Source organism: Phaenicophaeus curvirostris, chromosome 2 (assembly GCF_032191515.1).
Source record: "Phaenicophaeus curvirostris isolate KB17595 chromosome 2, BPBGC_Pcur_1.0, whole genome shotgun sequence".
Lineage (NCBI taxonomy): Eukaryota > Metazoa > Chordata > Aves > Cuculiformes > Cuculidae > Phaenicophaeus > Phaenicophaeus curvirostris.
The window spans coordinates 4630391-4644830 of NC_091393.1; the positions used below are offsets into that span (position 1 = coordinate 4630391).

General features: G+C 37.7%; 1 protein-coding gene across 4 annotated transcripts in view; it reads left to right on the plus strand.

Moving 5' to 3' along the window:
- FBXL4 (F-box and leucine rich repeat protein 4) overlaps window positions 1-14440 on the plus strand; it is a 67784-nt gene that overhangs the window by 34360 nt on the left and 18984 nt on the right. For all 4 annotated transcript variants that reach the window (XM_069851145.1, XM_069851146.1, XM_069851147.1 and 1 more), the window contains 2 exons: window positions 2984-3197; window positions 13543-13614. In XM_069851145.1, the coding sequence (XP_069707246.1) occupies window positions 2984-3197; window positions 13543-13614 (286 nt within the window). The remainder of the gene's footprint in view (window positions 1-2983; window positions 3198-13542; window positions 13615-14440) is intronic.

Below are 14440 nucleotides of genomic sequence, written 5' to 3' on the forward strand. Positions count from 1 at the left end.
ACTTTGTCATATGACTTTGGAGATCCACGTAGAAAGATGTTAGCAAAAACCTCTATCCTGAGCAACCTTTTGAGTGCAAAGATTCAGATTTCTTGATCGTTCACGGAACTCAACAATTCTGCTTAACTTGTGCCCTGTGCAGGCTGGTGACTTGCTCAGATTCCTCCTCCTGTATCTATTTATCTATTTACTTTAAGCCTGTCAGCTCAGTCTTCTACGCTGCTGCATGTCACTTTATCCTCCTTGCTGTTCTGTTTAATGTCTCCTAAATAACCTTTACCAAAAAGGCAGCAAAGCCATGAAGTGCAGTGCTCGTTGCTGTTCCTGTGTTTGCTCTTCCTGTGTGTTTCAAGTGTAGTGAATTTAAATAAAACCATGAGGATAATAACTCTTCGAGCTGGTGAGCCTGGAGCTCTTCTCTAAGTCTAGAGGTTTCATGGTGTTTCCCTGACTTGATAATGTTAACTTTCAGTGGTCCTAGAAGGAGAAAAATGTTGATCTGCATCGACATTTATAACAGCTGAGCCCTATTAAATTATATGGCAGTTAACCTAACATCCATTATTGTAATGGAGTAATTCATAAAATATTTATCTTTCAGCAAATTAAAAGCTAGAGGTATAATAAGTGGCAATTGACAAGTTTTTATGGAAAATATCACCATTCAAACAAACCTGATAATTTGTTGATGAAAGAAGCTGTGTGAATGTATTGTTAGAACACTCATTAAATAGAGGAATTGGCTAATTGGTAATCAGCAATGAATCCATATGCCTCTACTTTGATTTCCAGAGGATCTGCATCCTGCATTCCTCCATGGCAGTGTTGAACTCTACTGCTAGTCTTAAATAGCAGTCTAATGTTTAAATACCTACTAATGTTTTAATACCTACTGTTAATTGTGGTTAATTATTGTGTAATTTCAGCTCTGACACTCCCATAACATGGCTGTGGGACTGGCTGAATTCACTGTATTCATTATGAAAACAGCAAATAAGTACTTGCTGTTTGATAAACTCTGATTTTACAAGCAAAAATAGATTCTAAAGACAGACTGTAGAGTTAGAAATAGCGGAAGAGTAGATTCGAAGGCCATGCTTAGCAGAACACCTGTGGCTCTGGTGCTGAGGTCACGCTTTTCGTATCTCAGCTTCACTCTTTGTTTCTGTTTGCATAGGCTTAGAAATGTTAGATGTTAGGGACATCTGAAGGTCATCTACTCCAGACTTCCTCTTGAAGTGCTAATGTCCCCAGCGCTAGATCAGGTCAGTCAGAGTTTCAGATGATTTTTGGAAACATCCAGGCATGAGGATACCACCCTGGAATCTCCTTTCCCCTCCATACTGCATAGGATCTGTGTACTCAAACTAAGGCCACATAATGTGCAAGATGAAAGGAATAAAGATAATGATGAATAGCAAGTATGACTTGAGTGAGTAATGAAAAAATAAGAAAAGGAGAAAATTTGAAAACTTGGATCTTGAAAGATGGTCACAAGTCCTGTGCTACTGTTGGTGTCATTGAGAAATGCCTCCTTGAATGTGCCGCTTTTAAGACCAGCGGCTATTTTGTCCTAAGCTTCAGCAGGAGCAAAGTCTTGGGAAAGCTAATACCTGATGAGTTGCAGCAACAGGAGGTTTTGTGCAAGGAGGAGCTGCTTTGTCTGCATGAAGGTTTTTGTAGGATAGAGCAGATCAGAGTATTTGTTACGAGAAACCAGTTCCTGCTTTCTCACAGGTAGCTCCATTATTCTAGAAAACAACAAAGGGAACTCATTGCAGCCTATAGGTTAGGAACTTAATTTTTTTCTGTTTTGGAAACTATTAAGATAAAGTATAATAAAATCGCTGCAAGTGTGTGTGAGGGGCTCCTATCAAGTATCAAACTTGCAAGCCTAGTGATTGATTTACAATTTGAAGGTTCTTTGCAATAAAAATGGACAAAATCATGTGTTTTTAATTAAGGCTCGGATTAAATATAATACAGCTTAAATTTCTGACACAAAATCTCTGCCAGGAGATGCAGAGACTATAAAAATTTCTAAATTTTGGATATTGTCTTCTGGTATCTCAGATTTTTATAATTCTAATGAAAGTCATGGAATAGTCTTTAGGGATCTCTGTGTTCTAGAACAGCTGCAGATTGATGATTTTGATGTAATTGTTAATGAAAGTAGTAAGATTTTCTTTAAAGTCTTAAAATACTTCTGACAATTTCGGTCATTTATAAGTATTTGTTTAACCTCATTGTCATACTTGCAGATTTTTCTGAGAGAGAAATATGAAATTATTGTTTAAAACTTGCAGGCCATTGTCAAAATTGGCTTTGGAGGCTGTTTAAAATGGTTTCAAACATTTGTGTTGTAATTTACTCCATTACCTCAGAGTAAATGGCAAGAAGGAAGCATGTTCCAGCTTTCTGAAGTAGTTTTCAAGGCTAAGGTTAATTTAATAAAAAGCCCTCTCTCTACTGTTCTTGCCCCAAATGATTCTTTTGCTATTTGTTTTCAAGGTAGAATTGCTTTTTAAGGCTGCTTTAGTGACGTTAGCCTCCCTATGCCACGTATAGCATTTTATAGCCTGTGTTACTTAAAATGTATGTAGTCAAATATTCCTTTGTACAAGACATAATATCTAGGTTATGTACAGTAGCAAGTTAACATTGATGAAACAGCCTTGACTCTCAGTCTACCTTTGGGTTTTTTTCAGTATTACTCTCTAACTCAACACCTCATTGGTTTGTTCTCTTTTGGATCTGTGCTGATTTGATTCAGAAGTAACTTCTTCAGAGTAGTTACAATTAATTTACTTTAACCTAATCATGTTTTCTGTTAGTTAAAAGAGGTCACATGAGAGCTGTGGTCTGTAGGCCTTTCATTGTTGAAAGGAACTATTTCCTGGTTTATGTGCTTAAGATTTTTACAGTATTCAAACTCTCACCTGAAAGCATGTTTATTTTTACACTTAAAACGTGTTTTTTGCAGGTTCTTGAAAGTTTGTGGTTCTGAATTAGTACGTCTCGAGTTGTCGTGTGGCCATTTCCTCAATGAAACATGTTTGGAGGTCATTACTGAAATGTGTCCAAATCTTCAGGATTTAAATCTCTCATCTTGTGATAAAATACCTCCTCCGGCTTTCAACCACATTGCCAAAGTGGGCAGCCTAAAGCGTCTCATTCTTTACCGAACAAAAGTGGAGGTAAGAACAAATCTTTATAACTTTTGCAATCAATACTTTCAGTCCTGATAAAGTTGTATTACTTTTTAATTAATGAAGATGTGAATTAGAACTTTGCATATGAATTCAAAGGTAAATTCAGAAAATGCAAAGGTAGTTTAAAAAAACATAGGATTTTTTAATTATTATTTTCAAATAGCTTCTGGATTTAACACAAATAAATAAAAAGCCGGCATGTTTTAAATTGCGTGGAAGCCTCGTGATTTTTCACCAGCTGTTTTATCAATGTAGTGAAATCACAAACGTGAAAGCTTTTCTCTTGTTTTGATGGCAACTCCAGACAGACTGTGTTTGGCAATATAATACGGAAATTATCTTGTTTAGTAACTTACTGCAGTTATCAACATTCTCTCCTTTAGAATGACTTACTAATTACTAGATTCCCACTGTCTTTGTGTATTAGCAGTATTTGAGACAAGAAACACAATTTAAAAAAATACTTTTCATTTATAATCTAAAATTACTTCTTTATACAGTCACTCAGCTGCCTGAATTGGGTTATTATTGTTTGCTGCACCATGTGTCCTGTCTGAGGTGGTAAGGTTTACGTGTTACAGTTGAGAAGACTGTTGCAGCTCACTATTTTTTTACAAATGTTGTATCCTGGTAAATTCAGCAGTTTGATTTGGAAGCAATTCCATTCCTTCTCACCAGCTGTATGACTCCTGTGTTACAGCCTTACTACTCTGTTTTACATGGAAGCTATCAGACTTGTTGTGCTTCTCTTGTTGCAGAAGCTATTGCTTAGTAGCGCTCCAAAACAGGGGAAAAATGTGTCTTTGCAGTTCCGGTTCTAGCGCAAAGATTCAAAGAAGGGTTTGCTTCTATTTGTTACTCCTGCTTATGCTTTTGGCACACAGAAGGGAGGTTATGACACTGGATTTTTGAATATAAGAACTGAAGCTGGAGCAGTCGATTCTATCTACTTAGATGTCTAGGGGGAAACTGAAGATATAGTATCTTATTTATAGGCAGTTCACACCTACCAGAAGTGCTACAAAGTTAGTTGCATCTTATTGTCCTTTATTTTTGGTAAATCATGTATACGGTAGTGTAACAGTGACTTGGTAGTGCGAGGTAGTCAGATTAAAGAGTAGGTTGCCTGGAATGATTGGTGTTTGCTGTGGGGTATGCAGGCAGTCACCATGAAGCCAGTGCCCCTTGGTAACTTGTTACTTTGTGATAGTTGCTCCATGTGTTGAAGCAATTATTATTTTCTTCAAACTAAAAAATAAATTGGTGTGCCCTGCTTTGAAGTGCCTTCTGTATAGAGCTCCGAATCAGTACCTTGGGGGTGTCTGTTCTGTTTATATCTCGCTAGGCTTTCTGTAAATCTTGGGTAAATCTCCTTACCTCGCTTTGAGCATGTGCTCTGTGCTACACAAGGCTTCTTCTGATACAAAAAAGATAGTTGTATCAGAGGTAAAGACTGTGTGACTATTTCTTTTCTGCTGTTGATTGACCATAGTCGTCTTGATTCTACCTAGGTAACTTCTGTATTTTGAGACTTCATGTTGGTAATAGTGCATCAGCTGAGGTGTACTCTGGAAGTGATTGGTGACTGTCATTTCTCAGCTATTGCTTTGCTGAATAGAACTTGAAATTAAATTGAATGTGGGTAGTAAAGATTTAGTAACTTTGCAGCCCTTATTCATTTTTACCTTTCGTATGCCCGAGCATGCGTCTGATTGTAGCTGCCAAGAACATTAATTCGTCAAGCTTAAGATTGTACTTCCATTTTATATGTAAGTATAAACAAAAGGCACTATTCTTTGTCATAGAAGAGATATTTATAGAAATTTAAATGGGTAAGTAGGAGAGCATGCTTTTGTGTTGCTTGGAAATATGAAGCCACCTAATAATATGCATCGTGTGTTGCAGGTGGAAAAGTAAATGGGAAAGAATGAAGATCGATTGAATTAGGATTTGAATTAGAGTTACAAAAGTCACTAATTTTTAGAAATAACATTAACTTCTTACTATTAATATCTCTTAATGCAAATCTTTGGTTTTCAATACAAAGTTGGCTGCTGTTTCTTCTGTACAGAGATGCTAGATAGTAACTGATGTCTAGATGAAAAAAAAGACAGAGTAGGTTGATCAAGCATGCTCTGAAGTGATTTAGGCTTCTCTAAAATTTATCAAAAGATCTGTAATGTGGTATTGTTCTCGAGTTTTGTGAAATTTTTGCTACTGCTGCTGCTTCATTGGTGGAGCTTCTAGGGAGCAAAAAATGGAACAGTGCTATCATTTAATCAAGAGCTTGGCAGTGTGTTGTTGGCAGCTGGACCTGCTCAGAGAGAAGAACCTGAGGCCATGACTAAGAAAACTGCTATGTGATTATTAAGAGAAAGTAAATTATAAAGTGAGAAGAACACAGCTAATGTGTGTTTATGTGTTCTGCTCCTCTGTAAAAGTTCTATCTCAAAATCAAAGTAAAAAAAGAAACCAAAAGAAAAGTCTGTTCATTCCGTTCAGCCCACTGTTTTCCTAAATAAATCAGGGTTTGCTTTTTTAAAAAAAATAAACCAAAGAAGAAACAAAATAAAGCACCAAGTCTCTTCATCTAAATTTTCTTCTTGCATTATAATCTAGAATGGCAAATGTACTGGTCCTACCATAATTATCAGTGTGTTGTCATTTTTTTTTGTGACAGAAGGATGGAATCCCTATTCATCTTGTCTTAACCTCCTTATTATAAAATTGGGGTGATGTGCTTCTGATATTACTGGAGATTTTGAGGTAATTGCCAAAATGTGAAGAGGGAACGAGTATGTATCTTGCTACACAATTAGAGGCAGTTGCTGGAATTGGAGCATAGTAGAATTGGATCAAATGGGGAGGGGGACTGCCTGTTATGCATGTAAACAGTCTCATGAGTTTATTGTTATGGCTGATCAAGGTAAACACTGAAGTTGAGTTACTTAACAGAAGTGGTAATGTTTTTAAAAAAGAGCAACACTAAAGAAAGCAAGAAAAGCAAAATAAGACTTAATGCTCTGACTTTTAAAGGAAGGCTCCTCTCTTTGTGTTATTTGTGATGCCATAAGAAAGAGGTCATTTTCCCACTCCACAGTTGTCAATCTCTGTGGAAAATGCAGTGTTGTGTTAGAGCACATCTGGGTAAATGGTACAACTTGTACTTTTGGATATAAAGTTGGGTGTGTGATTAAATAATGTAGAATATGGGATGAAGATTCTCCATCTTTTTTGTCAGTATGTGAGAAAGCTGTTTCTGCTTCTGCATTATACTTTATGAAGTACAGTATTAATATTTTAGTAAAAGAAATAGTATTTTGACTAAATGAAAACAAACCCAGATGTAAGTGCCCAGGTGTAGGATCTCCTTACTTAGACTGTCTTGCAGTAGTCCTTCCTTTTTTGGGGGTGGGGTGTGGGCTGTGGTTATGCTTAAAAAGGAGAGAAAAATTGCTTTCAACTTTTAAAGTATTTGTACCTTTCTGTTTATATGGTTAATATGACACTAATGGATTGATTCTGAGAAGGTACTCTGCAGAGACTACTATTAATGATTTTTGTTTTGAGTACAGAAAAAGAAATTTTGAGGAGGATGGAAATTTAATAAAATTGACAATATATGATGTAATCATCTAAGCAGCTGTTATGACTGTTTCTTTTCATTTTAGCTGCTTTCTTTGAACGAGTTTTATGTTTAAAAATATTCCCATTGCCTCTGCAAATCAAAGCACCAGTTTTACAGTGTACGTTTTTAGTGAAATGGGCAGTTTTGGTGTTCTGCCACTTACTGCACTGCATTGCTATTTTGGAGGATAGCTGTACTATCCAGAGGAGTTTATGGTCTTTGGTCCTAACCCTGCTCATTCTTAAGGCCATATTTAATGTTATTTCCTTGACTTATTGAGTGCAAGTTTCTGTTGTCTTGCATCCCTATACTCCTCCTCAGTAAGTACAGCTTAGTTTTCCACTGCTTTAAGTTCGTTATTACAGGTTTAATTCTTAAGGGTTGTTTGATTATGTATATGCTTGAAATAATTTATAACTTGCTTTGAGAAACTGATCCCAGCATTTTGTAAATGTAATTTCTGCTAGCTCAGGACCACTATTACACTTGTGGGGTTTTTGTGTGGGTGGATTTGATATTTGCTGACACACGACTCCTTAATATTTATTCATTGTGAGCATATTCAAAGCACACTTTAAACACTTGTCGTCATTGATACATTTAAAGAATACAATGAACAATGAAGGTATTATTGTATACACTAATTGGCAATGCATTTCTTTATGGTTTGAGTGTGAACCTTGTCTTGCTTTAATGCTTGTTGTGAAGTATTCCATCTATATAAATAATGCAACCAAAATTATATTTTAAAAAAACCCTAAAGCTATAATTACAGTAGGAGAACTTGACAGTCTCCATACTAGTCTGAGTCTAAATTTTAATGTAAGTTTATGTATTTTATGTTGCATGATATTCCATGTTCTTTAGGAAGAAAAAGAATTTAAAGTTATTGCAATTATTATCAAAATACAAAATGAACTGGAATTAAACCAAATTACAATGGACAAAGGACTTTGTTTTGCACACATTTTTAAAGCAAGTGTTGTATTTCTGATATCTTTGACCAAGAGCAAATTTGGAACTTGGGCAGCTGTAAGAGAGAGCAGTGGAAATTTTAGATGCCAAGGATCGGCATAAGCATCCTAGCAGTAAATATAACAGCTCTTACTTTCTTATGCCATGAACAATGAGTTAATGCTGCCATAAAGTCATTCTACAGAGTTTTCTGAAATAACCTATTATGGGTTACATTCTACTTCTCAGAGCTGTTGTCTGAGTATTTTCAGCTTGGTTGAAACTTCATTGGCCTAGGTACAAATATTAAGAGTTCCAAGCAAATAGTGGGGGTTAAGGAAGTGAAGGCCTTTAGCTAGAAAGTGCATTCTTGGAAGAAGGTGGAACTGTTGACAAATAATCGTGCTATACAAGGCCTTAATGGGGCCTTCTGGTCCCACGTTGGGCTCATGGGGCTGGATTTGGTCATTTGAGCCTGTAATGTGAAGAATGATGGGGAAGAATGAAGTTGTAAAACAGATTTGCAGACATAAGGGAGGGCATAATTTGACCAAATTAAGCAAAACGAAAATACAGTAATTGAATTAACCACAAAGGCAATTACTTCCATTAAATTAATTCCGTAATTGCAGTGTTGCTGTGTCCCGGTCCCTGCTGTGTCCCTGGCACTGTCAAGTGACTATAGAGAACAAAAAGGTGCCCCTGTATATCCTGAATCCTATCCTACAAATTGCACTGCACCTGTTTATGGGGCGAGTGTTTTGACTTCTGAAAGGCAACTTCTGCACCATTGTTGTCTTTTATTTCTGCATTATTAATGTATTACTTTCTTCTTTCTGTGAGAAGAATTGCTTTTGGGGACCATTGTAGATTGGTTTTTAGGCGTGGAGGCATAATACCTTGAAAATCATTAAGGAGATATTTTTAACTTTTTATATCCTTCACCTTTGGTTGGTTTGTCTTACTTTGAATAATCTGAGAAGGATAGTGACAATGATGGAGATGTAACTGCCCTGAAAGAGGCAGTGAGGGTGTTCTGTTTTTAGGATGTTTCTGTCAGGCATTCAGTCTAGCAGGTGAAGTGGCTGAATTTTGGTTGGTGATAAAGCAATGTTTCTTGAAAGAATTCAGAGAGGGTGTATAGGGACTTAGGGATTTAATGTACACCATTGAAACACCCAGACACCACATATGCTTTACAGCTGCCTTAAAAGCCATCACATCTCTCATACGATGATCACATCATATGTATGACTTGTTTGTATTAAACCAGTGTGTATTTCTTAGGTCGCTGCATGTGTCCCCTCTGTTATGTTAATTCTTATGGATGAAAACTACTTTGCTCCTCATGGAATCACTAACCCTTCCGAAACACATCCTTGGTGAAAAGCTAGATATGCCTGCTGTTAAGTAGGATTGGTCATACCAAAGGAGGTTTGAACTGTTGGTGTGAAGCTGTGAAGGAGATAAGCTTGTAGTTGCTGATCTGCCCTTTCAGAAAGTTTGATCTAAATTCCAGTAGTCAGGTTGTTCTGTAAAAACTTCCAGGTACTCTTTTGATTCAGATTACTTCATCCTAACAAATAACCTGTGTGAGATGACTGCCTTGATATTAAATGATAAGTACCACATGTATGATTTCTCTTCTTGATTTGCCAAGAGCTTGTTTGTAGTTTTCTTAAACCAAGTGGTGTTTTCCTTCTTCTCTGCTTTCCCGTTGACTAGATAGTCAGCTTTTTGTTTCACCACGGGATTCTCCATGCATGCATGTTCAACTTTAAGAGGTTTGGGCTTACCTGCAATAACTTGGCAGGTCTTTTTTATTATTATTTTAAAGAAGGAGTTTTCAACCTGTTTGGCATGTTAACTTGCTAATTTCTATACTTTTGTAACTACATCCGGAAAATTGTGATTCAAACTTCTTGTGTTTTTTCTGTCTGTGGTATGTCTTGCTCAGTTCTCCAGCAGGAGAATTGTAGTCTGTGGCATGCTGGAGGCCTTGCGTTGCCTCTAAGGAGAATTCCCGAAGTCATTCTGAACATAGTAATGTGTATGCAGTAATACTTGTGTGCAGGACAATTTAGTTGCACAGGAAGAGGGGGGTTATCTGCAGCGGTAGAAGTAGCGCTCATGATGTGTGTGCTGAAGTTCGAGATGTTTTGGTCCAATCTGTTCTCACAGTTCTGCATTCATATGGCTGAGTCAGCTCGTCCCAATCACCCTTCCTGTAAATTTAAAACTTCTGGGAACAAAAGGGTAGCTTCTGCCCAGATAATGAACATGGGAACCTTTCTGTGCAGTTCTGAGAATATTTTGATTTCTCTGCTGAGGGATCAGCTTCTGAGAATATGGATTTGATTGATGGGCTGAGGGAGACATGGAAGATTTCATTGGCCTAACCTGAGTCTGTTCTCCTTTCCGTCTGCTTCTCAAGTTCCAAGAATTTTAAGAAATTCAGTCAGAATTCATTGACTATGACTTCTATTAGGAAGACAGAATACTTACAGTGCCCTGCAGAGTTACCATTTTATTCGACCCTTTTGCACTCTTTGTGTTGTCTGTGCCATCTTATAAAAAATGATTATTTTAGTAGTTTTGTTTTGGCTGGGATGGTGGAAGAAATTTAGACTACTGAAGCCATGCTATACATTACTCCACAAAGGAAAAGTAATTCTTACTGTAAGTTTCTTTCTAGAGGGGAAGAGAGGGTGTTTTAGTTTGGTTTGTTTGTTGGTGGTTCTTTTTTTTGAATCATCCACTCTTTTCTTTTCTCAGTCTGCATAAAGAGGAGCAGGTGTGAAGCCAAACCTTACCTTTGGTTCAGGGAAAACTCAAAAAATCTCCCAACTATACATGTCTTGGCTACTACCCTCAAGAATAGTATTACGTGGATAGTCTTAGATTTGACTGTCCCTGCTTGGCTGAGAAAGTGAAATTGGACTCTCTCCAGGTTCGAGCTTGCTGTTCTAGAATTTAGGTGGCCTCTTAGCTACTCTTGCAAAGCCCTCTAACATAAAGTCTGCCCTGTGTTACAGGTTCAGGGTCAGTTGATTGCCTTGCTCTTCTCTTTCGCTTAAATAGGACTGTAATCATTCATCTTGTTTTGCCAGTCAGAGAGATGAATTATATAGACAGATGGCTTGTAAACAGACAGGTTATTACAATGATAGTCTTCCTATATGTAGCACATATGGATTCTGTGAGCTACCATTCTCCCCTGCTATTTTCATGTCCTTTGCCACCTGGATTCTCAGTTGACTGAGGCACAACCAGGCATGCACAAAGGGTTTTTTCTTCTTTCTTGACATATGCAAACCCCACCTCAGTTACGGAAGAACAGACACTGCTTCTGAAAGAAATCTGATTTGTTGTGTGTGAGCATGTATGCACCCCCAGAAGAGGAATTAGTGTTGAATAAGTAGTTGTTTACCCTTGGGCTTGACATGGTGTGATTTGTGATGGTACAGCATGGTGTTCTACGAAGCTCCCTTCTATTACCCACATTCCTAGCTCTTTTATTTAAAATTATTTGGGGTTTATAAATAGTTGTTTAGGTTTTATGGGTTGCAGAAAGACCTCTGAAAATGTAGACTCAGCACAATCAGTACAGGAAGGACTGTTTCAAATTGGACTGAAAAAGGGGTTCTGAGAGATGCATCAAATTCCTGTTCAAGTTAACAGAAGTAGCCTAGTTATCTAATCAAGATAACTATGAATATTAGTCTTCCTATCTATTTAACCCCTCTCTGAAGAAGAGGAAGCATGAATTGATCTCACTTCCTACAAGGTGGTCAGTGACTGTTCACTTTTGCACTGTTCGTGTCAATTAAAGAACTATATTGATGCTTCCCGTCCTTTCAGGCCAGTTTTAAAATTCCAGTCTGGAAATAATTAGTAAAAACCATGGTAGAACACATCAAGGTGTTAGTCTTTCCTGTGTAGTCACCTGAATACCTGCAGAAACCCTGCTTAGAACTGTGTGCAATAAGAGACTGATTTATTTAGCTCTGATTATTTAAGGTTTGTAGAGAGGAGGTTGGGGATTTTGCTTTTGGTTTGTGCACCTGAGTAGGTTCTAAAGCTTATAACTTTGACTGAGTTGAATAGTAAAGACTGTGTCTTACTCTGGAGTTATTTGTTTATTCAGGTGTAATGACCCAAATGAAGCATTTGCTTATTAAGTACATTATTTAAAATGTGTTGGATATTTACATGCTTACTAGCTTTAAAGTGTTCTTAAGTGTTATCTCTTCAATAATGATGTTTTAATACTTTGGTATTTAGTTCTCTAGCTACCTTTTTCTTTAAAAACATGGCTGAAAATAAGGCAAGCAAGCAAGCAGTGGCATTGTAAGACCTCTGCAAAGTTGTATGCGATAAAGACTTATTCATAATGTCTACTTTTTGGCTGCCTTCGGGAAATAAAATTTTAGAAGGCCAAGTTGGAAACTGAGGTTCCATATGTGTCAGATGTTGGGTATTTCTATTTGCTTCCTGGAGACACGTAGGTTAGATTTGTGAAATGGTCTCCATGAGTACCCCATGCTATGTCCCTGTTCTGTGTATGGCAGCCTTTTTCATGGTGTTATGACAGAACATCATGTTCCTGCTAAGTTTCATTAAAATATGACAAACAGACGAAACTGAATAAAGCGTTTTAACACAAACTTTCCGAAAACAAGTAAGTTCTGTATAAAAAGAAAATTAATTATACTATCCCTGTGTATGAATGTTGTTGATTAGTGTTCCACTTATTAACAGATTATTTGATCCCTTACCTATTGCTTGGGCTTTTTTTTTTTTTGTGAGAAACTGTTGTAGATCCTGCAGACATCCACAGACGTGTATTGTTAATACGTTATGAAACTTATTCTCATTTTCAAGCTCATACAGATTACAAAGTCTGAACAAAGTGGTGAATGACAGCTGTTTGATGTGAATCCCGGACTACATTCTTTTTTTGCATTGTGTGCATTTCCAGCTACAGAACAAAATATGGCTACAAACAATGCAGAAGAGTCTTTTCTGTATCGTAGAAACACAAATAAAAACCTGTGAAGTTTCCCTTGTGGAACAGAACAGCTGCATACTTTACATTTTGTTAGATGCATCTGATGTTCAAGTCCAATTTCAGGCTGAACAATGTATAATGCTTTCTGAAAAGAATGGCCATGTTAAATGGCAGGAACATGACTGTAAAATACACATTATATCTTTTTCAGTCTGCATGCAAGTAGTGACAGGCGCTCAATGGTTGTCAGCATCCGTGTCAGCACGGAGACTCCTTTGACATTAAAGTCATCAGCTCGGTCCCGTTGCTGCATGGCTCTATTGGCAGTTCCATCAGGCTTCAGCTGATCAGTGAATGTCAGAGCCTCTGCTGTTCTTCTGGTCTGTCATCAGCCTTCTCTGTTTTTGGGCTGGCCTTGCCTTCTGTTTGAACTTGCCACACTTCTTCAGCAGCTTTCCTGTGGGAAAAGAGCAGATAGGTCATGAGTGTGTAGGTATCTTCAGGGCAATGCAAAACCACATCCAAAGTGGCTTGCATAAAGGTTTGTAACGATTACCGTTGCTTTAAACCAATCAATGATTAGAGTATCCAGGGACTCATTAAGTGGCATTTGTGGTGTCTGTAACGGAGTTTTGAGCTGTATTTCAGGAAATGCAGTGACAGCCTTTAATGTCTAATTGACCTCTTCTCTTTGTTTCACTTTCCATATTTCCTTCTGATGTGTTCCCCTGTGGCAGCAAACAGCCCTGCTCAGTATTCTGAACTTCTGCTCGGAACTGCAGCACCTCAGCCTGGGCAGCTGTGTCATGGTGAGTGCTTACACCGCACCAGGGTTACATGTGTGCTTGGAACTCAGGTTGGGTTTATGTTTCACAAAGATGTGTTAAATGCTAGGGTGACATTATACTGTACTCTCTAGAAAGGTCCAAGATGAATGCAGCTTATTCGTATTCTTAAGGGTTACATACTAGTTTAGTAGGCTTAAAACCTAGCTTGTAGACTTTCTCATAGTTCTTTAGTGTCTTCCTAAATTTTGAGGCATTCTTTATATGCATAAGCACTTTTTCTTTCCAAAAGTAATACTTAAGACTGACTTTATAAATATAAATGATAAATATTTTCAGCAAAAGCTGCTGGAGTCATAGACTTGCTGGGTGCCCTCCTTGACTTAAAGAAAGAGAATACAGGATAGCAGCAATTCCTGCAGGTCACTCCTCTGAGCTGTATTGCGTGTGTGTGCCAGAATTGCATGAAGTGGGATTCTGGCTGGCTGCTCTCCCTGGTAGTAGACGAGCCAGATTACTCATCAGGGAGACTTAGCTGACCTTCCTCATAGTTCAAGAAGGAAGTGACAAAGTGGAATTGGCTCAGCCTTCTTTGCTTTGACTCATGGACAGAAGAGGAAGGCAAGACGACTACATTTTTCCAGCAGCCCTTGTCTTCCTACAGTTATTTATAGTGGATTTGATTCCTTCTGCCTGTATAGTCAGACCCTGTTTCTAAGATAACTAATAAGACTTCCATAAGGAGATGCAGCAACTGATCAGCCTCGAGTGGAAGTATTTTCCAGTCTGCGTGTGCATATAGTTGCAGTGCCTGTGGTCATCAAAACAGCTTTAATCATCTTTTAAAGGC